The sequence below is a fragment of the Morus notabilis genome, unplaced genomic scaffold (assembly GCF_000414095.1).
Source record: "Morus notabilis unplaced genomic scaffold, ASM41409v2 Scaffold3, whole genome shotgun sequence".
In the NCBI taxonomy this organism is placed as follows: Eukaryota; Viridiplantae; Streptophyta; class Magnoliopsida; order Rosales; family Moraceae; genus Morus; species Morus notabilis.
The window spans coordinates 1,274-25,396 of NW_010359918.1; the positions used below are offsets into that span (position 1 = coordinate 1,274).

Here is a 24,123-nt window from a genome sequence, read left to right on the forward strand (position 1 = left end):
CTCCAATTAGCTGATCAAAAAAGACTCTAATGATCTACCATGCAAATTGAAAAAACTTGAAAAAGAAAAGTAAAAGGCAAGTAAATGCATCGACTTACCAGGCATGAACCCAACGGAGAGGGACGTCGAGGGAGGCAATAACGACGAGATCGGCGTCCACGTGTAGTCTGGAAAGCGATCTCAGCAAGACACGTGTCGTCACATAGAACTCGTAGTCCCTGGGCGTCCCCATGTACATCATCGTCGCGTAGGCGTTGGTCTGCCGCTCCGCCCTTGCCGACGACGTCGTTCCAAGAACGGCCACCACAAACACCGCGAACTTGTAAATATCATAATAAGCTTTCAAGGCTAAACTAGTAGTAGTAGATGTTGAGCCCTTCATTTTCGCCATTGATCACCTTGATTTTTTTTTTTCTTTCCACCCTTAGACATGCAGTTCCATATATCATCATCATATACAGAATATGTATATTCTGCATATGATGATTTGCTGTCCGATTGTGATTCAAAATAGAGAGAGAGAGAGAGAGAGAGAGAGAGAAATTGATGCTTTGCTGTCCGATTGTGATTCAAAATATTGATTAATTTAATTATTAATGTGGAAGATTACTTTCTCATGAAGTGGTCGGACTTGGATATCACATGACGGACCAGAATTAGTAGAGCAATTTAATGTGTAAATGGTCAATGTTCTTAATGCAGCAGATTAATGTGTAAAATATTGTAGGTTTGTTTATGTATATATAAACCCCAATTTAACTAGACCGGCCGTTCTTATATCGTATGACTGTATGTATTATCGATTAATATCCCCAAATGATCATGATGAATGCTTGTGTTTTAAATCCATTTAATTTGCGTTTGTCACACCACTTCCCATAGTACTAAATAATGAATGTTGTAGAGGTTTCCAGCTCGGTATGGGAATGGGATTGCCGATTCTGAAATCTTGTTCATTTTCCCTCCGAAAGGAAATAGATCAATCATAACTCCTCCTACCTCTTCTTCGTACAACCTTCCCAACATTTCTTTGAATGCATCATCTGCAATAGGCTCTTTCACAAATTCGGATTTAGCTTTGAATGAGGACATATTGTAATTAGATATCCTATTAAGTAGAACATCTAATGATTCTCCATTTCTGAAGAAATTGTGATAGAGAAAGGATTTGACCCATCTTATTTCAGTGCACTCTTGTCTTAGCAAACCCAATTCGGGAAACTCCTTCTGCATCAATTCAAGGAGCCTATCCATGCCGCCATGAAATGTGGCGCGAAAGTAAGCTGCCAGCACAATTTTCTTATTACCTTCTTTATCAATAGAACTCTCAGTTTGGAACCTTACATAAATTGATAGATCCTCATCGACTTTGTCAGCACGGCGTTGCCATTGATGAAAAAGCTTCTTTGTTGCATCGCCCTCCATGTTCCTCCTCACATCAAACACAGTCACTGTCGATGGCACAGTAACTAGTCGAAGTTTCCATGCAAGAACGATTCCAAAGCTTGCTGGTCCACCACTACGTATGGCCCAAAACAAATCTTCACCCATAGATTTCCTATTAAGAATTCTTCCTTTAACATCGATTAATTCCGTGTCAAGAACATTATCTGCTGTAAGGCCATATTTACGAGTCAAATAGCCGTAGCCTCCTCCACCGATCTGTCCTCCAATACCCACAGTGTGGCAATCGCCGGCAGGAAAGGCGAGATTTTCACTTCTTTCTGCAATCCTATAATAAAGTTCACCAATTTGCTCTCCACGTCTACGCTGATCGATCTTAGGTTTCTCAAGTCAATTACAACAAACGGGATATTGGACACATAAGAAAGACCCTCATAATCATGGCCACCGCTTCGGGTTCTAATTTGCATACCATGTTTCTTGGAGCAAAGAACGGTGACTTGAATGTGGGAGGCATGAGATGGGGTCACGATAACAAATGGTTTTGGGGTCGAAGGAGAAGAAAAACGATCATTTTGTATGGATGAATTCAACACAATGAAATACGAGGAATCATTTGGAGTATAGATAGTGGGTTGAGGAACGGAGGTAGAGTTGGACTTGGATATACGAGTGGCCAGGCAACGAAGAAAGTTCTCATGATTGTGATCAGCTGAAGCTGCCAATACTAATTAAATATGTGACACGAGCAATATGCTTGCTTAGTTTCTCTCAAACTTCCTATTGATATATGGTCCATAGGGAAAAATGATAATATACGTTTGAAAATATCAATTCTCATCGGTAAATATATACGGTCCTATTGAGTTTTTCCTTCATGATTTTGCTTCCTAGTTCTGAATTGACGGACTATTTTTCTATTATCTTGGTCTTGCATGAGCTATACGAGACCTCTTTTTTGAGTTCTAAAAAATCTGAGTTGAAATCATATGTTTTAATTTTAGTCATTAAAGTAGATGAAGATGTGAAATGATTTATATATATAGAATAATCTAAGACCTAATAGATTAATTTTTTGGGTCAAATAGAACTTTTAAAATGTATTGGCCAATTACGCATGTGGTGTCTCCCTAACAATAGCAGTGTTCGTTTGTTCGACCATTAATGTCATGAATAATTTTTAACAACTTTCTCTTTAATTATATTTTTTGTTACTTATATGATTGGATTGTCTTTTTGCTTGAGAAGTTGTCTTTGGTATCAAGAATCGGATAAGAAGTCTTCAATTGGCATATTCCCATGTCACTATCTATAGCAATTTTTTATGATTTAAAAAAAAAAAATCTAAAACACATGTTTTTTTTTAGAAAAGAAAATAAACAAATTACATATGACTATAAGGCCGTCCAACTCTTTTTTTTTTAATCTAAAATCAAGTAAAATGTAAATAAATCACTTCATTCCACACTTCCCATTCTTCAAATAATTGAAATAGCATCTCTAAATATGATCACATAAAATCTCCTACTAAATACTATTTCTCTAAAAGTTATTCTCCAATAAGATACTCAAATATCTTACAACTTAAAACACATAACATTAACTTGGTTTCTCCGAGATAAAACTGCCGAGAAAAAAAAAAAAAAAAATAGTTGCTTTTCACTCTTCTCAACTAGCTACTATTGTTCTTTTCCCCATCATTATTGAAAGCACAAGAAACGAAAATCAAAATAGAGAGAACACATCCGTAGAAACTTTTGCTTGCGTATTGTACCTGGAAGTGCACAACATTAATCATATCTTCTGTAGGCAAACTATATTCAAAAGTATACACGAGCAATTCTCGTTTGATCATGAGTACTATGAAAGTGAGAAGCTCCAAACAATATATATTACATATAGATAGAACATGAAGAATTCTAGTAGAAAATAAAAATTAAAAAATTAAAAAAAAGGAGAAAAACTCACCAAATTACTGTAAAATTTTGAACATTCAAATCTTTCATGAAATTTTCTTAACTTTACAATTTTTATATAATTCGACTATAATTTGAGAGCCTAAAACCGCACAGTACCAGCGAACTTAGGACAAACTAACGAAACACTAGGGTCTACTCATAAAGTGTTGGATCGGACAACCTTGGAGTAAGAATAGCAACGAGAGGAATCTTCTTTTTCAGCACAACCCCGAATTTCTCGGAAAGATCCATCTTCTCTCCACGAGGCAATTTCCAATCAAAAGAATGTAAAAACGTAGCAAGAGAGTATAAGACCATCCTCTCAGCCATAGCAATTCCGGCACAAATTCTTCTGCCGGATCCAAATGGGAAATATTCAAAGTCGCTTCCACTAAAGTCCCACTTGGTGTTGTTATAGAATCTCTCTGGATCAAACTTCAAAGGGTTTTCCCAAATGGAAGGGTCTCTTTGTGTAGCCCAAACGTTGATGAAAACCCGAGAGCCCTTCGGGACGGTGTAGCCCCCAACGGTGCAAGTTTCACTAGGGCAGTGAGGGACTAACATGGGCAGGACTGGGTGCAGCCTCAGAGTTTCCTTCATCACGGCTTGTAAGTAAGGGAGTTTGTGAATGTGGGACTCTTCTACTATGTTGTCTTTGCCGACAACGGTTTCTAGTTCTTGTTGTGCCTTGTTCATGATCTCGGGTTGGTTCATAATTTCAGCCATGGAAAACTCGATTGCATTTGAGGATGTATCACTTCCACCTATGACCATATCCTGTTCAAGCATTGAACAACATCGTACGTAAATCCACCAATTCATGCTTGTCTCTAATCAACAGTTTGACAAACACTGATTTAAGTAAAAGCGAGGAAATTCAAGGTTTATATTTTTCGTCCATGTCAAATTAACAACCTACAGTTGGTTGATTAAAAACATACTTTTTTGATAAATGTATGCTTGATTAAAAACATACATGCATACACGAACAATGCTGAAGAAGAAGAAAAAAAAAAACGCACAAACTCCAACAAGCATGATACACATACTTGAAAGAAAAAGTACATAGTAGATACATACATCGTCTAAAATTTCCTACAGACTCATAAAGATTCTATTAAGTTTAAAAACATTATAAAATAATTACACTGCCTTTTTTTTTTTTCTTCTAGGAGACATCTAACTTGCCACACCAAAACTTATCCAAAATTATTTATTTCTTGTAAAGAAAAATTATTTCTACTTTTAGCTTATTATGAAATTTAAAAATTCCTGTCATTACTTGTAAGACATAATTTTTAACGTCACATTAAGTTCATTTAGATTATAAAAATAAATACCAATATAACTCGAAATCTGACAATTATACCATAATAATAGGGAGAATATTTTCTCATACCTATAGTGAGTGAACTCTTTTTAACTTTAAAATTAATTCTCTCACTAAATTATAAATCACAATGAAAATTCTTAAATCTAAATAATAAATAGAATAAATGAAGCAAATAAAACATAGCAACATACCATCAACAAGGCCTTGACGTGGACCATAGTAAAAGGTGTATTCGAATTCTCCTCATCTTTCAACTCCAACAAAAACTGCAAAAAGTCCTTACTCTTTGACTCTCCTCCATCTTCTCTCTCCTTCTCCATCTTCAAACTCCGTTGACCAATCATCTTATCAAAAATCCCATTAAATCTCTGGGTCAGCCCAATCATCTGCCTCCTTACCCCCTGCAAGTCAAACCGAGCCAGCCCCGGATAAAAGTCCGACAGATTGGGCTTCCCCAACAGATCCGTCATCTCCGAAACGGCCTGCCGAAACTCAGTCCCCAAACTTTCCCTCTCCTGGGCCCCGTCCACGGTCCCACCCCAAAGCATGCTCGTGATCACGTTGAGAATCGTCAAAAACATCTGCTCGCCCACGTTGACCTCCGACCCGACCCGACTGTAGAAGTATCCGACGGTTTTCCGTACCTCCCGTCGCCGGAGACCGTAGACGGAATCCAAGGTGGTGTTGCTGAGCATCTTGAGGACGCAGACCTTCCTCAGCATCCGCCATTCGGGGCCGTAAGGCGTCCAAACGACGTCGTGGCCGCCCTGGGTGGCGACCCGACCCGCCACAGGGACGTCACGGTTGGCAAAAACGACGTCGTTTTCTTTCAAAACCTCGCGGGCCAAGGCGGGCGAGGTGATTACAATGCCGAGCTTGTTGCCGAGATGGAGCTTGAATATTGGGCCGTGGGTTTGGGCCAGGGCGTCGAAGTGGGAGTGGAGCTCCGGGTCCAGATCAAGGAGGTTTCCCAGCAGGGGAAGGGCCCGTGGGCCTGGAGGCAGGCGGACGTGGCGGGATCGGGAGGCGGCGAGGAGGAGCTTGAACAGGAGAAAGAGGGAGAGGAGGAGGCGAGCGGAGAGAGTGTAAAACATGGGAGTGAAGGTGTCGTTTTGTTTCAACGATGATACGACGGTGCTTATGAGATCTTGTACGGACGTTGGAGTTGTTTTCAGTTCCATGGTGGGTTCTTGGGAATGGGAAGGATTGAATTTGGGTCTGGTCTGGTCTGAGCTCTGAGAAAGTGGAGCAAGATTGGAACTTTTTAAAGGAACTCAGTTCACATCGTAGCGTTACCGCCGCTAATATATTTTTATAAGAAATAAATAATTGATATTTATCATATAGCGGTGCCTCTTTGTTGTGAGTGCATGGTCCAGAATCTAGGATGGGTCTGGTGTGAAGTAATTAGAGATCACAATTCGGCATCGACGCGATTTAAAATTCGTACGAAATTAACGAATTTAAATTTATTATAAATGTATTTAGGTGATAATCAGGTTGACATGATTAACATGATTAATAAATATAGAGTTAGTATTGATCTCCTAATACGAAATGACACGATTAATTATATATTTCATTTGTAATTTAATGATATGTGATATAATATGAATGTTTATATGACATATTAAATACAAATAATGTGAATTTTAATATTTGTAGGTAAAATTCATTTATTTTTCTTAAAGAAAAAGATAACTTGACTAATAAATATGTTAAACATGTCTTGACCGGATTAAATAAGTCATTATTATATTAGTTATTTATTCAATATATTAATTTAAATGGGTTATAGGGGTTGACACGAATAATAAATGAGTCGTGTTTGGATTGACATTTTTAATAAATTTAATAAACAAGACATGTTTGGGTTGATATTTTCTGACACAATTAATAAATAGATCGACACGAACATGATTCACTAACACAAATTGACACGCTTAGAAGTAATAAGGTTTTTGTCAGTTAGCCTTTGCTACTTGTTCAGCATCTTGGGTAAGGGATTTTTAGTGGTCCTTTGGCTTTGCTAATCAACATTTTAAGTCATTTTTTAAGTCATTTGATCGTAAGTCCGTGATAAACTGTGTCCCCAATGTTGTGTATTTAGAAACTTGATAGCCTTCGTCACCGCCACAGACATAATCAGAATATATATATATATTAATAAGAAAGAGTCAGAAATTTTTAACAATGAGAGCTAATAACAAATCAATATTTAATTATCTATTAATGGTGGTGTATTTAAAAACTTGATAGCCTTCGTCACCGCCACAGACATAATCAGAATATATATATATATATATTAATAAGAAAGAGTCAGAAATTTTTAACAATGAGAGCTAATAACAAATCAATATTTAATTATCTATTAATGGTGTTATTAGATTAATTCAATGGGACTGTTTTACATCAATATCATATAATACACATTGATGTATATATTATCGGTGCTAGAGTGTTCAAGCATTTATTTATTTGATTGTTTGATTGGGTTTGCCAACGTTATTGGGATGTAAAAAATCATATTTCAGAAGGAATCTATCTTATAGTTATTTCTTATCTCCTAAGACGTAAGAATACACATTGGAAATTGTTTCATTGCAAGTTTGCAGCTATAATTACTTGCGTTTATCACTATAAATGCCCCACAGGAAGTTCTTATTTTCTATTCTACATTCTACTCTTTCCAAGTTTTATTATAGACCCCGTACAAATTCAATTTTAGCCTCAACATATATATATATATATACATATATTGTGGCTTGAAAATATTTTGTTTTCTAGGAATAATCAAGATAATATCTTTGATTTTATTGTGAGCCTGAGTTCACGTTAATCCACGGCTCATAACAATAGTATTAATTATCCGTCAAGTTTCTTGCTATATCACAGAAAAAATGGGTTTCGGAATAAATGGTTTTTCAGATTTTATTAACGGCAAGATTGTGTGTTTTTTCTAAATAATTTTAGACTAAATGGTAAGAAACAAAAGAGTCAATTGAATGTTTTACACTTAAATGGCTTTGAAATAATAAGAAGGGCCAAATGGCCAATAATGGAGAATCGTGTATTCCAATGAAACTGTGGAAATATTTTTTAATTGGGTCACATTATTATTATTGTTTTTTTTCTGTAGATTTAATTGGAACGCGTTGAAATGGTCTTATAGATCTTTCTATTTTAATACTAATAATACAAATAATAATACGTCATATAAGTTAAGAATCAGCTCAGAAACTCTCATACAAATATTGTCTTTATTGTCAAAAATCATCTCAAAAAACCTCGATTGTCACATACCTTGTCGTAGTTGAATTGGAACGATACTTCTTTTGAAGTGTTGATAAACATTTTAAGCTTATTATTTACTTGATATACGTAAAATATCAGCAAAAGATTCCGATTGATGTTTTTCTCTCTTGAAGAGCATCTATATACAACGATAAACTAATAAAAAAAATGCTTTAACACGTGAGTTTCATTATTTTATTTTCTGATTAAATAATAATATATTATTTTAGTGGAGTAATGTGTCCAACATTGAATTGAGAAAATGATAAAGATAGTGTTAGAAATATTAGTCTTAGTATTTTCTAAACTAATGAAATTGGCATTTAGATTAAAAAAAACAAAAAAAAAAACTATTTATGGATGATGATGTATTATTTTCAGTGCTAAACTTAACATATATTATATTTGTGCCAAATTTAATCTCAAATATAACAAATTACAAATTTTGACATTTGATCGTTAGTATTTGATGTGATTGCTTTTTTCCTTAATAATTACTACTTTCATTTTCTGCTTAATGTTTAAATTAACCCCATTTTTTGTCACACATAATGGATCAACATGTCAAACATATTATTCCTACACTTTTTGCATCAAATATATCATTGTTACTGACATTTGCCTTAAAGATGATCTAAAGACCTATTCACTTAAAATAAAAAAAATGAAAAAATAATAAAAAAAGGACAAAAAGAACAAAGCGGAGTGGAGCCATCCAAGCGACTAAGGCACTAAGCCTATAAAATAAGTTGAAGAGAAGACAATAAATAAATGTGGTCATACGTAAAAGATGCCAATAATGGAAACGTCCACGGACCAACCACTGGACTTATTTATGTCACCTATATCATAAATACCATACACCATCTATTTTCTCATACAAGATAAAAAAATTCAAAATCATACATACATGCATGCATACATTTTTCTGATATTGCATTCTTCAGGGAATAGTCCTAGAATCAAAGGGTAAATTGTCCAACCATGAATCATCCAAAAGTGGGACAGAAGGGTCCAACTCGGTGGGCCACTCAGAGCTAACATCTATTTCATCAAAGATAACGGGTTTACATTTTCCACCTCTACTTTGACATATTCCCTGCAACCACATATTGCAATGCACAAACACCAAATCTTTCAACTTCTCCATTTCTTCTCTGTTACGATTCTTGTTGTGAATGCTCTCAAAGGTGGTCCAATTCCACAGGCACCAATGTGAACTGCAAGTTTGGTTCAATATCCTTATTGCAGCTCTCTGAAGAGTGGGGATTTCATATCCATATCCTGCCCACCAATCACCTGAAAATGGGTGAAGAAAATAGGATAAAAGTCGGTTTATCTGTTGTATTTTGTACCGAAAGACTAGAAAGATAAAAATGTATAGTTGTCTTGTCCTAGGAACAAAACCCACATCAAAAATAGAAAAATATAGAAGCACATGAATATTACGAACTTATCCAGTATAAAAATTATCTCTCTTCACTCTGACTTTGGATATAGATGAGATGAGTGATTACACAACTTGTGTAATGTCAACTATCAGCTCTATTAAAGGCGTGTTTACTAATGTGTAAAGGGACGTAATGGAAAGTGAAAAGTTTGGGAAATGAAAAGAATGGAAAAGAGATGCTTGATTCCGCTTCTATTATCATTTATTTGCTTAATAGAAATTTGGAATAGAAACAACCTAATTCCCTTTCTTTTACTTTCTAATGTTTACTAACTTTAGGAATAGAAATCATTATAAGTTAACTACTAAAACGATCTTGTGTATAAGTCCTACATAATTACTGGCTGAAAACTTAACAAAGCTATATAAGAAATTTTGTGGTTTAATCCAATTGAGAAAAAGAAGCCTAGGGGGGTAGCCTATTTGTCGGCTGAGCAGGACAAATAATCCTTTCTTCCAATCACATGGGTGTGTTTACTTATCATATATGAAAAGAGAATGGGAAAAGTATTTCCTTCTCCCATCCAGCCTCATACCTGGGGCGTTCAATGTCCTTCCCATAATTGCGAAATCTGTCCCAAGAGCACCTAGTGCATTAATGTACTTCGGAAGTTCCTTGGTTATTTCCGTCTTATCATTGTCTGTGGTAGCCATTTTCAACATTGCTTCTTGGAACCCATTCCTCAATCTCAAATCCATCTTAAAACTTGCGTTGTAAGATATCGAAGGATTTAGGAATGCTGCAGCTGCGTGCAAGGATGAGTGGAGCTGCATGTTCCATCTCCGCTCGATCATATCCCAAACCGGCATATACTTCTCTTCAACTCCTTTATAGTAGGCCTTTATGCCAACCTTGGCCCTCTCTATGCTTTCATACATATAGCCCATGGCTGGCATGTCCCCATCAACAATTCTCAGGATTTTAACAAATGGTTCGGAAATTCTAACAGCTTCCTGTGCGTGCTTCCAAAATCTATCCAAATACAACAAGGACTTGATGGCTTGAGCCTCAGGACGTCTACTGTGCACGGATGACAACCAATCTGTATGAGATAACATGTGTTTTAAATTTTCTTCCTGAATCACGATAGACCTCAAGGAGAGGAAATTAGTGACATATCTACTGATTCTTGGCCTCATTAGTTCCCTTCCGCCGGTGAACTTTCTCATCATATTCAAAGTCCAAGAATGGCTATAAATGTACCTTATCATGGTCTTTGCCTCTTCCAGGACTGTGTTCACCCACTCTAGGTTACCAAGATCCTCCAAAATCTTATCGATACAACAAGACGCGCAAGGAGACCAGAACAAAGAATTGTACTTTGCCATGAGAAGCCGTCCCGCGTAAATATAACTGGCTGCAACATCAGTTATGACCTGAACAACATTTTCTACACCAACCTCCAAGACAACAGACTCGAGCAACTCGAACAAGTAATTAGCATCGTCTTTGTTAGCGGAGACATCAACTGACTTCAGAAATAACGCCCCCTTTGGGCATGTAACCGAGAACACCACAAGTGATTTGGTCCTACTACCGTCAGACCAACTATCACATAAGATAGTACAACCAGTTTCTCTCCACTCATCTCTATATTTCCTATAGGAATCATGTATTTCGACTTTTACTTTGTCCAACGGTGAAGATCTTAGCTTCTCATAACTGGGGGCTCTATAGCCCACCCCACATTCTGCTATAGCATCCACCATTTCTTGGTAATACATGGATTTAGCAGCACTAAAAGGGACACAATTGTGGAAGAAAAAAACAGCAATTCTTTTATCAGCATTATCTTGTTTTTGCCTCTGAGCTTCTTCCACCTCCGGTTGTCTATTTGGCGAAGGGTTTGGAAACAACAAAGATGGGCAGGCGCTTCCATTCTGACTGGTAGATCCATCGTCATTAGGTTGGAAGCCGCCGCTAGCAGAAGAGCTATTATGTCGATCATTGACCACGGCTGCTGCCTGATCCACCTTTGGTTTCTTGGTAGTTTTCTGATTCTTGGGAGCACTTAATATGCTCCGAATTCGTTCACAGACTTCATTTGGGACTTCTGTGCAAGGGACTATGTCTTTGTTCTTTATTTGAGCTAAGTGAAACTTCATCCTATATACGCCACCGCTGAATTCCCGCTGACAATAGTTACATCTAACCTTCTGTCTGTTTGCATCAACAAGGACGCAATGTTCCCAACAGGCATCTCTTCCTCGCACCATTTTCTTCAACTAGTCAAAAGTTCAACAAATTCTTAAACCCCAACACTGAAATTTGAATGCCAACATTGTAGAATCTGTGCTCAAAACCAATACAATCAATTAAAAACGATAAAAATAGAACAATATAACAAAATAAATCAAGCCAACATTGAATTGTTATGCAAATAATTCAAGAACATGTATACAAAGTCAACAAAATCGTATAAACGAAAATAGAGCATTCAAATGAAGATTAAAAAAAATACATGAACAAAATAAATAAAGAACATAAATATCTGAAGCTGAAGCAAGAATCAAGCCAAATTGACAAGTGGGTTTTTGCTAGAAGTGACTTAGGGTCCGTTTGGAAGGTATACTCAAACCATGATTCTTAATTCACGTTTGAAATTTAAATTTTTTGTGAGAAAAAAATACTGTAGCAGAATCAATGATTTGAGTGAGTATATGCCCTTCAAAACTACATGTATATGCCAATACACTTGTTATGTTATAGACAGTAACAACCATTTACAGAACTTGTCGTGAAATGTACTCAATAGAAGATCATCTCCATCAAGTTTTTAACATTTAATTTGCTTTCGACAGAGAAACAAACATTGCAGTAATAGTAAGTTTAGATTCAATGGCGATAAAAGAAACAGATTTGGATTAGATTTTACAAACCCAGAGTAAAAAGACCTTGATTTTCCACAAGTTCATTCCTTTCCCAAATATCAAAGTTGCAATGAAGCTCAAAGGCTCTAGCTTTATGACCATGGACATTTATAAGTAATTTGCTCTTAATTAAGCAATTCAAAAGAGAGAAAAAAAAAGGTTTAATGTTTATTGTTGTTGTTATTATTATTGGCAGCATTAACAGCTTCAAAAATTCTTAATAATTTCACCAGAATTAAAGAAATCAGAAACATTGATAAAAACAGCACCCAAAAAAAAAGGAAAAATATATTTTGAGAGAGAAAGTCAGGATAGTTACCTGGCTAGAAAAAGAATGGAGAAAAGAGTCGATCAATTTCCTGGGAAAACAGAAAACTCGGACCAGTCGGAATTAGAGAAAGATGGGATCGGCGATTTGGAGGGAAAGAACGTGGCACCGAGGAAATCGCAAAAACTCGGCGATAAATTAGTGGTCCTCGCCCACACGAGGAGAAGAGGAGTGAGCGTCGAAATCGCCTCGCTCACTCCACCTCCTATCTCACGTGACCTGCACGTGGCATGAATTCAAGGATCTCATCAAGATTTTTTTGTTTTTCTTTCTTTAAAACAGGCAGGTCAACCGTCTCCCGTTGGTTTACCGGTACTTTTTATATATTTATAGAGTTCCGTTAAATTTGTATTTTTACATGATTTTGATGTTATTTTTACCATTTAGAATTACAGAATTCTCATATTTATTTTTTATGAATTTATATGATTAGAAGTTTTTTACGTAGGTTTACCAATTTATGTATCCGTAGGATATTTTTTCAACTCCATCACTCTTGTGATTCTATGTTGTATCCCCACTTATCTCCCTATCCTGCCATAACACTAACGCTAATAATCTTTGTTTGGAATCTGGATAACATGTAAACAGGATTATTAGGACTTCATATCCAACAATCTACAGGCTCGTTCGGTTCGCCAATTCGAGTTTTTAATTCGAGTTGAAATATGATGTTGTGTGAGAGTTTTTTACTGTAACAAAAAAGTTAGATGTGACTGTTTCTGAGAGCTTTTTACTATAGTAAAATTCGAATTCTAAACTCGAATCAGCGAAAAGAACGGGACCATGTTTCCCAATATTTATTTTCTATTAATGGTATATATTTGACTCATAACACACTACTTCATGTGGGAGTACTTAGTTTGTGCCTTTTTTTTTTCTCTGACAGGATTTCTACCATCTTATCATGAATCATGATTCGAAAACAGTGGATAAAAATTATCAAATCAAAGAAAAAAAGTGTAAGAGAGCTGAAGAATGCAAGAGCTTTTGAGTCTTGAGGACAGCCACTTTGGTCTCTGCAAATTCATCAAGTGGATTTGAGAAATGGGTTCCATCCTAATTGTGTGAAAGAAAACCTTCTTGAAGATTAGAACATAAATTTGTCAGAACATGAAAAAGCTATGAAATAGGTGAATAGTTTTTTTCTTGAAGAACTTTCTAACAGATTAGAAGTTTACAACTTGGTAATGTCTGAGACTGCTATGTTAAACTTGGAAGACACGCTTTGGAGGTGATATCAGTTTAGAGAGCCAAAAAACTCATGTATTAAACAATGTGTAAACAACAATATGAGATCACAAGAAGCACTCCCAATGATGGAAATGCCAATCAATGTCATGGTTTATTTTCCACAGCAAGTATTTTGTAGAAACAGCTTGCACTCAGTTTGTAAACCAAAATTCTCTCGCTAAAAAAAACTATTGCGCCGAGCTCACTTGCTGCCTTACTCTTCGAGCGCAATCTGCAAAATTTCGAACAAGATCAGCGCATTTCAGGGGATCCTTGAGATGCTCCTTGTAGCAAGCCAGGCAAGCCTCATTCTCAGCTACGCAGGGCAAAGGCTTCTGGTAGGGAAGCTTGAACTCCTTTTCACGAAGCTCCTTTGCTCTTTGTGTTACCTCCTGCACCATGTTCTCTTCCTGCTTCTGCAACTTCTCCACGACCCTCTCGCTCTCTTGAAGAACCGCTCGGATTGCTTCTAACTCTGCACTGGCTGACTGTGCCGGAGGGGTTACCGGCAAGAACACCGGAGGCTGAAGTGGCCAACCAGTAGCAGCTGGTCCCTTGTGTTTTGCAAAATCATTAGAAACCTGCTTCTGATTTGTTTTAGTTTGGGGTCGTTGAGGTTGAGGCTCCCGCGGTAGGTTAGCTCTCGTTCTTTTAGTCTTCTTCTTCGACTTCTCAGCCTCACCGGCGAGACTATTAACCAGGTTGCTGCTGATCTGGATACTAAAATCCCCCATGACCGGACAACTCCTTGATAAAAAAACCTGGAGACAACAATAGAGGCGGAAACCTTGGTTTAGAAGGAAACTTCCTTCAAGCTATAGTAACCAACAACATAATCATTCAAAGATATTAAATTCTTACTGCCCTTTTGCAAGAAACTTCATTTATCCCCTAACTATTGTCTTTTTTCACTCCATAATTTAACATCAACCAATAGCTTCCTATTCCATTGCAACAACAATTTTTTAACATCCACACAAAGAAGAGTGAAAGAACCAGTGGTTTAGAAACCGAAGTCCAAACTTCCAAATTCAAACAGTTAATCATCGTTTCTTTGCAAGAAACTTCATTTATCCTCCTGACTATTCACCTCATTTCTCTCCTTTTAACTCTAATGCTTCAACTGGTAGCATAAGAGCACAAGAAGAAGATGACACCATTCTCCATAGTCAAAGGTCCTTTTCCGAGGCCATGATTTCAAAAGCGAAAGTACAATGTACCAATAGTTCTCTATTTCGTTAAATCAAATGGTTTTCGTTCAATCTCCATATAATAATTTTTGGTACCAAAAAATAAGATTAAAACAAGAAAGATTATGAATCTCAATTGCTAAGGTGGAAATGATATATTTTTTTTTCAAGAGAATTAGCAGGAAGATTTTGATCCAGAATCTCAAAGCACAGAGGCAAGGCAATTCAGAACTCCATAGCCAGTTAACAGGATCGCTAAACAGTTTCAGAAATCCCAAATTCAAAAAAAAAAGACCTAAATCATTTCAAAAATCTACAAAACCCTACAATCAAACATTATCTTTGCTAATATCAGTATTTCCATTTATAAGTATCGAATCAAAGCATGAAATAATCGACAACAATATGAATCGAAAAAATAAAAAGCCGCGAATTTCCAAAAAAAAAAAAAAAAGAGTCCCAAATGCGAAAAGCCCTAATCTGGTTGCGGAGAAGAACGAACGACATCGTAGATAGGGAAGAGGTGTTTACCTGAAATGGAGAATTGATGCAGAAGAGAGGAGATCAAAGTATAGCGAAGAGCAGAGACGGTGAAGGAGAAGAATCAAGAAAATAATGTGAGTTTTTGAGGGTTAAAGTTAAACGCTTTAGGGGCAGAGTGAGTAAATTCCGTTATAGTAGAACTTCAAGCTAGTAAAGGATTAAAAAAAAAAAAAAATAGATAAAAAAAAAAAATTCGCTAAAAAAATAAAGGGTTAAAATCATTATGTTGTACCGAAATATGTTTTGGTACCAGTGTTTTTAAAACATATTAAGCGGTATTTTGATATTCTTCAAAACATTTTCTTACTACTCAAGTTAATTTTGAGACTTAAAATCATTTAAGTATTATTTTATTTAATTAATTATAAATTAATAAATTTTGAAAAAAAATAATGCTTTTTTTTATTTTGTTGTTTTCTTTTAAGTATTTAAAAACATTAAAATGATTTCTAATTAATTAATAAGAATGATAATTTTGACATTAAATGCTTTAAAAATTAGCTTTAAGATATTAAGAATATATTTTTAAAAACGTTGAGATATCGTTTTAATATTGTCAGAAACATAGAGTACTAAGAAGGAAGAATATGTTTTGTTATACACAATATCAAAATGATTTTATCCCAAAAATAAATAAATTAGTTAACACTAATGTTGGAATGAGTTTATAAACAAACAAATAAATAAAGGGAGACATTTATATCGTTAAGCAAAATATAAACGTTAAATCTTTGTCAATCAAAATTCATTTAATTTTATATATTTTTAGTATTTCTTTTAGATTACACTTAAAATTGAGTGTGAAATTTATTGCTCCCTTCTTTCAGCATTGTCTCTTTTGTTTAAGTTATTTAAGTACAACAATTATGATTAAGGAGGTCAATAATAAAATATTATTTTTATAAAAGATAGTTTTGAACTTTTTCTATATTTTTATGTAAACACGATGTTTAGATATGACAATTTTTTTCCTTTTTAATAATCGCCCACATTCTTAATCCATCCTTGAAGAGTGCGTTAGATGAGAACTAAACCGCAGGCCACCAATGGAATTGTAGACGGTTTGTGGTCGGGTTGTAAACGGTTTAGCGGGGTTTGGGTCGGCCGGTTGGGTATTTGGCCTAATAGGTTCTAAAAAAATCAAATCAAAATACGGTTTTTTAAAATTTTTAATTAATGATCTGTTTAGTTTACGCGTTCGAGTTAGTGATTCTTATTCATTAATAAGAATTTTTTAAATTCAAATTTTTTATGAGATGAAAAATATCAAAATCATATATTTAAGTATCGGAACTAAACAGGCCTTTAATAAAATCTTACCACATAAAAAATGAAAACTTAGTCCAATAATAATTGTTCGGTTCCAAAAAAATCATCCATTCCATGATCCAACAAAGTATTGCATAATGCATTTTTCAGTTCAGATCAACAAAATAAATAAATAAAAGACTATAAACATCTTTCTGATCAAATTCAAAACTCACTTCGCAGTTCAGTTCAAACAAAAATAAAAATAAAAAACCTTTGATTCCTAGACTTGTTGGCCGCCGGAGTCCCAAGGAGAGGAAGAGAGAAGCGGGGATAAGCTTACAGTAAGATCAAACTTCACACTTCACAACACAAAAACCATGTTTTCAGAATAAAAATGAAAAACATTTAGGTCAAACTTCACAAAAAAAGATAAGAGAACTTTCTAAAGCTAAAAACCGCATCCTGTCCAAAATTCAAATCCAATTGGATTGGATTAAACTTTCTATATGGATTAGACTGGATTGAATTGTGTAACATGTATAATAATAATTTACTATATATGGCGAATTGAACTGGCCGGTTGCGGCAAAACCTATTTGATGCCAACCGTTAGTAAAGCTTACTGTCATCCTAGTTAACTAAATCATGAATTTATAAAAGTCAGGTTAAATAGCATTCTAAAAGTCCTAAACTGAAGACAATATTACCAAATGCAGAGATTAGAGAGGTTGAGAAAAAAACGTAAAGAGTTGTGCAGTGTGTGATTTTTCTCTTGTAACTTTTGTTTCATTACAGTGAAAAACTGCAGCGGCCAAAAAAAAAAAAAAAACATAATCTCACAATATTGAAGTAAATCTCTATAAATTCTGTGTCGATTTTGCTTATTTTACTTACTTCTCTGCGTTTTTAATACTCTCGGTCTCGGTTACACAAAATTAGGACGAGGCAAATGATGCAAAGAGACCACCATGAAATCTTTAATTTGGTTATTGGAATTGATCTTCATTTCATATAGCTTATTAATACCTACCCCACCTCTCATTATAATAATATTATGTCATTTTGTTGTTTTTTCGATCTCTCCTGATATGTATTAGTTTTCACTTTTGGGATAATTTAGCTGTCTAGCAAATTCTTTCCACTGCTTATGTCAAGGCCACTATTGAGTACATAGGGAAATTTTAATCCAGAGAACAGCTCATTATGAATGATTACTAATAAAATATATTCAGCTAATTATGCAACTTGGATAACATAACTTCTCAAACAATGTACATATCAATACACACACATATAATTAGTCTTAATCACTTGTTTCTTAAGGAATTAATATATTCATATGTATTCATCCTCAAAACATAAAGATATATATACATATACATATAAATATATATATATATATATATATATATTGACATCATGATTAGGCAAGTCAATAGTAACCCTAGTAAACGCATTGAAAACAATTATATTACTTGGATCAGATTCGGACAAGAAAAATATGTCTTAAACCTTTAATTAGTGCTTACTGACAAATACTTGCGTTGAATTTAAGCTGATCTGTTTGTAAGTGATAGTTAAGTCGTCTCTAGTCATCAATAATACTAATCATTGTTTGCATTTTTGAGAACTTTTATCCAATAAAGTTTTTTCTTTCTTTGATATTTCAATTTTCTTGTTCCAAATGACTTTGAAGCTGATTATTAATTTAGTCGTGTAGTACAGTACAAGTAATTTTCCCGTTGAATATATGATCCATAGAGATCATGGTGACGTAAATAAACTGTACGATATGCTGTAATTGGTTTTTAATTGGGCGTGAACTTTGGCCAATAATCGTAATGATTCCTATATTTTTATTCAATACGTAGTCCCTCTCAATATTAAACACACACACACACACTATACACATATATTTATATGTATAGACATCGTACCGGTGACTATAATTATTATTGGAGAGTTTTTTTTTTTTTTTTTCCCGAAACATATGTGTGCACTGCAGGAGCATAATTAATTATTAGAGTGAAGATAGTGTTTAATTTCCCACGTAATTGAGTGGTGTTTAATTACTTATTTAAGTACACCCTAAACTTACAAGAAGAAAAAGATGATCAATAACTAAACGACACATCTGCAGGAGCATAATTAATTCTAATTTAGTTTAAAGCATTAATAAAAGTTTGAAGAATTAGTTCTCATATATAGCTTTTCACTCTAAATAATATCTTGCCAAGGAAAAAGGAACCAGGGCTTAAGTCATCTCTGTCAACTTCTAGAGTTGAGTAGCTACTAGTTAATGGAACATCTTGAAGAATCTTTATTAATTATGATTAATTTAGGCTCACGACATGGCGCCATGTCTTGCAAATGTTGAGAGAATTCATAGCTGTGATTATACAGTGTAACTAAAAACCACCGATTAGCAATCCTAGTGAGTTTGTGGTCAAAGATTCGAGTGTTGATAATTCTTTTTAAAAGTCTTAAACGTGAAGATTTGTACATGTTTCTGTGTAGTTACTCGATTTTTAGTGTTGTAGACCACGTATGTCCCCTTAATTATTAGCATATTAAGGGAGATTAGGAAGATGTTCTCCTTGTGGAGGGGTAAGATCCAATTGTAAGATATTCAAAGACAATTTTTATCAACGTTTGGAGAGTCTTTGATATAATGCCCAAGAGGCGTGTTGACGGCAGACACGGCTTTTCTTCATAAAAAAAGAAATTATTAATAAGTTGCTACAAATTAAAAGAAACTCTAATTGATAGAAATTAATAAGGTGAGTGCGAGTACATATATGTTCTTTCCAGCTTTATTCTCCCAGAAGCTCCCTTGAATGATGACAACTGACAAAGTGACAAAGCTATACAAATTAAAAAAAAAAAAAAAAAAAAAAAAAAAAAACTCAAATTAATTGATAGAAAAATGTGCGCACTACTGAATCAGTCCCCATTATATAGACTATGCATAACAATAATAATAATAATAATAAAAACACACAAATAGACTCTATAAAAAAAAATAAAAAAAATAAAAAAAAAACTAGCTATGTATCTACTTAGCTCATTGATCCATTTTTCTTTGAGAAAAAAGATAAGAGGGAGGGAGTAAAATAATGGAGTTTATGCGCTTTGATCAAAAGATTAAGTAATAATTAATATTGGACCACAAGCGCATTCACAACCGCTAATGGATATATCATAGGAGACAAAAGAGTAAAATCAAAAGATTTATTTATAGTACACGATTAATAACATCATCTTCAGTGACGATCAAGTTATATGCCACAAATTTCTATGAGAAAACATTGTTATACGCTCAAAATCCTGAAATTTTAATTAGTTTTGCAATTATATATATTGCTTGGAATCTTGTTGATCCCATGTATGTATGGCATTATCATGCCAATTCTCCACAAAAGCATGATATATTGTACTTCAAAAGATTTAGATTTAATTAATTTAGTTTAACGGAATATTAGTTACAAATGCACATTGCAAGTTGCAACAATATGATCAATAGTTCTTTCCCTTAATTAATGGAAGCACGTACATACATTAATTTGCTTTATCCTACATATAAAATTCTTTATATTTTGTTTGTCTAATAATTAGTTCAATTAATTGGTCATATGATAAACATTATTCCACATATTTATTGCTATTTTTTTCTTGAGATTTCATATATTTATTGGATGTGTGCATATCCTTATATTCTTTATCATATTAATATAATTGATTCTATAGTTTATAGGAAAAATCAAGTTATAACGTTTCATGACATCATGAGAATATTGTGTACAACGCGCCCACAATTGCGATGAGGTATTCACCTCGAAAATGACCAAATGCTCAACCTAGCTAGCTAACTTGTAGCAAGAGTGGATTCTACGAGATCATGATCAATCAGAAAAATTGATGGCGGATGAGTTCCGTATAATAGTACATTTACACACCCTAAAAAAGAAAAGTTGATAAAACTAAACTGAAAAAGAGGCATATATATGTGTGTGTGTGTATATATATATATGTATATATATATATATATTGTGGAGATTTGTGGGGTGTCTGACTAGATATTAGATAAGTTGTCACTTATAATTTGCCATCTTTGAAAGAAAACTCACAAAATTTATGTTCGAACATCTCTCCCTAGCTCCTCTTCGTCTCGCACACTCAAATGTATAAAATATATATCTAATGATAATATAATAAAATAAAAATTCAATAATTTACTAGCTTTTCTTTTCCTGTTTTATTTCCATCATAAAAGTATGTACATGATTATATGTATGTACACATCAGAGAAGGTTTCGTATTTGACAAAACCTACCAACACTTTGACATTGTTCAACGTGTGCTCCTAACTTTTACAGCATAAGACAATTACAATAACTTGAAGTAACAAAATACTATAATTAAATAACACATTTTTCTTTTCCTTTGATTCAGTTTGGTATGGTAATTTTGTCTTCTTTTTTGGTTGGTGAGAAACCTAGCAGTGCTTTGAAAGCGAAGTTCAACCCCCTCTACCTTCCGAGAAAATTCTATACAACTTTTACGTACGTACTTATAATATGTTCATATCACATGATTAATATGACAACACATGACAATTGATGATGATGATCACCACCATTGATCGAAAAAAAAACCTAATAAATAAACAAGAGTACTCCATCATGAACCAGACTTGCATGGTACTTTGGACTTTGTACTTTGCAGCAGATCATGTTCACTAACTCGGAAATCGCTTGCCATTTCTTCCTCTAAACGGTGACTTCTCACTGCACTAGCACTTCATTATAAACATGTGTATTTATATATGTGTGTGTGTGTATACAAAGTATATAGATATATACTTTATATAAATATACTTGCTAGTGCGTAGTTTGTCCCATTTCTAAGGTGTTAAGGGCATTATTCAATTCGAAATCGTCGAAACAATCCAATCCGAAGTCTTGAATCCCAAAATCCTGGCAATCCAAAAGCCATGAGCAGTTGTCCTCAAAAGATGGCAGTATTCCCATGTCACTATTGACTACTTTTTCTCCACTTAATGTTGGATGATGATCATCATGACATGATGAGCTCCACAATATTGCATGATCAACACTAGTAAGTTGGGGAGACTTGTCCACCGGCCACAAGACGTTGTTCATCAAAGACTCGTCGTTGCAAAGGTTGTCTAACAAAAGGGTGGACTCGTTGTCGCCGGAGGCAGAAGAGTTCTCGGCGGCAGGCGACGAGCTCGAGTAGTTGACCTCCTCCGAGTTGATGGTGCTACCGGAACTTTCTTGTGAGAGATGATGAATAGGGTTTTCAGTACTTTGTGGCAAGCTGTTATTTATGATGTTACTAGTACTATTAACATCTTGTACTGGAGTGGTAGTAGTTTCCAATATTGTCTTTTTGTTTGATGGTAATTGATCATCAACATTTTCTTTGTGGAGGGGTTCATGAGTGACAGGGTCAATTCCCATCTTGACAAGCTTTTTCTTGATATGGGTGTTCCAATGATTCTTGATCTCGTTATCTGTCCTCCCTGGCAATCTTGATGCAATCTTGGACCACCTGCCCAAAATGGGAAAATATCAGAACAAATTAAGAAGAAAGATTCAACAAACAATATACATGATATATAGTAGAGAAATTAATAATATATATTGGGCTTGTTTGTTCATCAAGAAATTATAATTAACCTAATTTGAAGATTAAGCAAACAAATTGCTGACGTAATAGTCACGTCTATCAGAACTGTAGAAAAAGTCTAAATCATCAAGAATTTTTCTTCCTGATTGTAAGTATTTATAAAATAAAGATCAAATAGTTGTTGATTTTAATATGAAAAGATCACAGAATATATTGACATTAAGAGCTAGAATGAATTATCATGAACCAAAAAATATGGGTACTCACGTTTTAAACACATTTTTACTGCCAGTACATAATAATATGATCATATATCTTCTAAAGTCATGAAGTTACAGGAAATTAAGAGAAAAAATGATACTGTAGGTCGTGACTTAATTAAGCATATCCGTGTAGACGGTCAAGAAATTAGTTTGGCTAGCTGTTTCAAAAGAGTCAACTATAGCCTAATTTTAAAAAAAAAAAGATATTATAAATACTTTGAGCATACGTTTAATGTTTTTCAAATTGATCATGATTGAACACAAAGAAATTAAGTTGAAAACAACCCGGGAACTACAGCTATGTATACACAACAAAAAATAAAACCTCAATATTATATATATATATATATATATATCTTGTCAATTAGAGAAACAAAACAAAAAACTTTTGTCCAATTGAAATTAAACAAGCTACGCCAATTGAAGCCCGTTATAATATGCTAAATTAATCATGATCAGTTATAATCATCATCATCATCATCTTACACTGCTCCAAAAACAAATTACAAAAAAATGCCGCAGTAATCATTACCAAAACATATTATACTATTTATTACGATCATTCATACGTATTTACATGAAAAATATTATTAGAGAGGATGTTCAACCTATTTCCAAGACGAGCATGAAGATCAATGACCAGCTGTTCCTCAGCCTCGGTGAGGAGGCCTCTCTTGAGGTCGGGACGGAGGTAGTTGGTCCAGCGGAGGCGGCAGCTCTTGCCGCAGCGGCGGAGGCCCGCGAGCTTGGGGACGGCCCGCCAGCAGCAGTGGCCATTGGTGAGAATGAAGTTGATGAGCTTCTTGTCCTCCTCAGCCGTCCATGGCCCTTTCTTCACCCCTAGTTTGTCACAACAAGGTTGCCTCCCCATTGTATATATTATACTATCTAGTAATTATATTGAGTACTACTCTAAAAATTAAGCTACAATATATATATATATATATATGTATTAATGTTAACACTTAAAGGACTGGCTAGTATTGCTAAGGAAAGTTCTTGAAGTGCTAGCTAGAATTAAAAAAGGCACAAAATTTAAAAGTTTTATAAGTAGCTAAGGCCTCACCAAAACAAACAACTTGTAAGGACCCAAAAAGCCCCACACCCACACCCACCTTTATATAAAGATCCTCATAAGGTCTGCAGCTTTCCCCAAGCCCCTTAAAAATTCAACATTATTTCCTGTTGTTATAAACAAACAATTTCACACACTAAAGTGATGAAAAAAAATATAAATTTTATCAGTGTTTTTTTTTTTTTTTTTTGTGAGGGATAGGTGGGGTCCGACATTGGGTTGTGAAAGAGAAAGAGGAACTAATGATTTGTGGAGTTATGGTGGCCAAGAGGGATGGG

General features: G+C 34.6%; 5 protein-coding genes across 6 annotated transcripts; all 5 read right to left on the reverse strand.

The window, feature by feature from the left end:
- Positions 1–864: 864 nt before the first annotated feature.
- On the reverse strand, positions 865–1,921 carry LOC112091069 (tetrahydrocannabinolic acid synthase-like). The gene is made up of 2 exons (XM_024163851.1): positions 1,877–1,921; positions 865–1,779 (listed from the first exon to the last, which is right to left on the reverse strand). The coding sequence occupies exons 1-2, from the start codon at positions 1,919–1,921 to the stop codon at positions 865–867; spliced, it is 960 nt and encodes a 319-aa protein (XP_024019619.1).
- Positions 1,922–3,515: 1,594 nt separating this feature from the next.
- Positions 3,516–5,991, reverse strand: LOC21401946 (geraniol 8-hydroxylase). The gene is made up of 2 exons (XM_024163868.1): positions 4,887–5,991; positions 3,516–4,139 (listed from the first exon to the last, which is right to left on the reverse strand). The coding sequence occupies exons 1-2, from the start codon at positions 5,874–5,876 to the stop codon at positions 3,516–3,518; spliced, it is 1,614 nt and encodes a 537-aa protein (XP_024019636.1). The 5' UTR covers positions 5,877–5,991.
- A 2,780-nt stretch (positions 5,992–8,771) lies between these two features.
- Positions 8,772–12,751, reverse strand: LOC112091068. 2 transcript variants are annotated; one of them, XM_024163848.1, is made up of 3 exons: positions 12,630–12,751; positions 9,976–11,665; positions 8,772–9,288 (listed from the first exon to the last, which is right to left on the reverse strand). In XM_024163848.1, exons 2-3 carry the CDS (start codon positions 11,654–11,656, stop codon positions 8,933–8,935), a joined length of 2,037 nt encoding a protein of 678 aa, XP_024019616.1. In that variant the 5' UTR covers positions 11,657–11,665; positions 12,630–12,751; the 3' UTR covers positions 8,772–8,932. The 2 variants fall into 2 exon arrangements, with proteins under 2 accessions (XP_024019616.1, XP_024019615.1); XM_024163847.1 differs by having other exon boundaries at positions 9,976–11,730.
- A 1,131-nt stretch (positions 12,752–13,882) lies between these two features.
- LOC21401948 (MICOS complex subunit mic25a) lies at positions 13,883–15,698 on the reverse strand. The gene is made up of 2 exons (XM_010095353.2): positions 15,591–15,698; positions 13,883–14,631 (listed from the first exon to the last, which is right to left on the reverse strand). The coding sequence occupies exon 2, from the start codon at positions 14,603–14,605 to the stop codon at positions 14,060–14,062; it is 546 nt and encodes a 181-aa protein (XP_010093655.1). The 5' UTR covers positions 14,606–14,631; positions 15,591–15,698; the 3' UTR covers positions 13,883–14,059.
- Positions 15,699–21,345: 5,647 nt separating this feature from the next.
- Positions 21,346–23,692, reverse strand: LOC21401949 (protein ODORANT1). Its single transcript, XM_010095354.2, has 2 exons — positions 23,379–23,692; positions 21,346–22,429 (listed from the first exon to the last, which is right to left on the reverse strand). The coding sequence occupies exons 1-2, from the start codon at positions 23,639–23,641 to the stop codon at positions 21,736–21,738; spliced, it is 957 nt and encodes a 318-aa protein (XP_010093656.1). The 5' UTR covers positions 23,642–23,692; the 3' UTR covers positions 21,346–21,735.
- Between the last annotated feature and the right edge of the window lie 431 nt (positions 23,693–24,123).

Bases quoted from the DNA above. Each gene is read 5' to 3' on its own strand.
- LOC21401949 (XM_010095354.2), bottom strand. From the start codon at position 23,641: ATGGGGAGGCAACCTTGTTGTGACAAACTAGGGGTGAAGAAAGGGCCA. The intron at 22,430-23,378 runs GTTGAACATCCT...CATTTTGGGCAG, and splicing joins CATGCTCGTCTTGGAAATAG to GTGGTCCAAGATTGCATCAA.
- LOC21401946 (XM_024163868.1), bottom strand. From the start codon at position 5,876: ATGGAACTGAAAACAACTCCAACGTCCGTACAAGATCTCATAAGCACC. The intron at 4,140-4,886 runs GTATGTTGCTAT...ATGCTTGAACAG, and splicing joins ACGTCAAGGCCTTGTTGATG to GATATGGTCATAGGTGGAAG.
- LOC112091068 (XM_024163848.1), bottom strand. From the start codon at position 11,656: ATGGTGCGAGGAAGAGATGCCTGTTGGGAACATTGCGTCCTTGTTGAT. The intron at 9,289-9,975 runs GTATGAGGCTGG...ACCCATTTTCAG, and splicing joins AAGGACATTGAACGCCCCAG to GTGATTGGTGGGCAGGATAT.
- LOC112091069 (XM_024163851.1), bottom strand. From the start codon at position 1,921: ATGCCTCCCACATTCAAGTCACCGTTCTTTGCTCCAAGAAACATG. The intron at 1,780-1,876 runs GTATGCAAATTA...GAGAAACCTAAG, and splicing joins TCTTTGCTCCAAGAAACATG to ATCGATCAGCGTAGACGTGG.
- LOC21401948 (XM_010095353.2), bottom strand. From the start codon at position 14,605: ATGGGGGATTTTAGTATCCAGATCAGCAGCAACCTGGTTAATAGTCTC.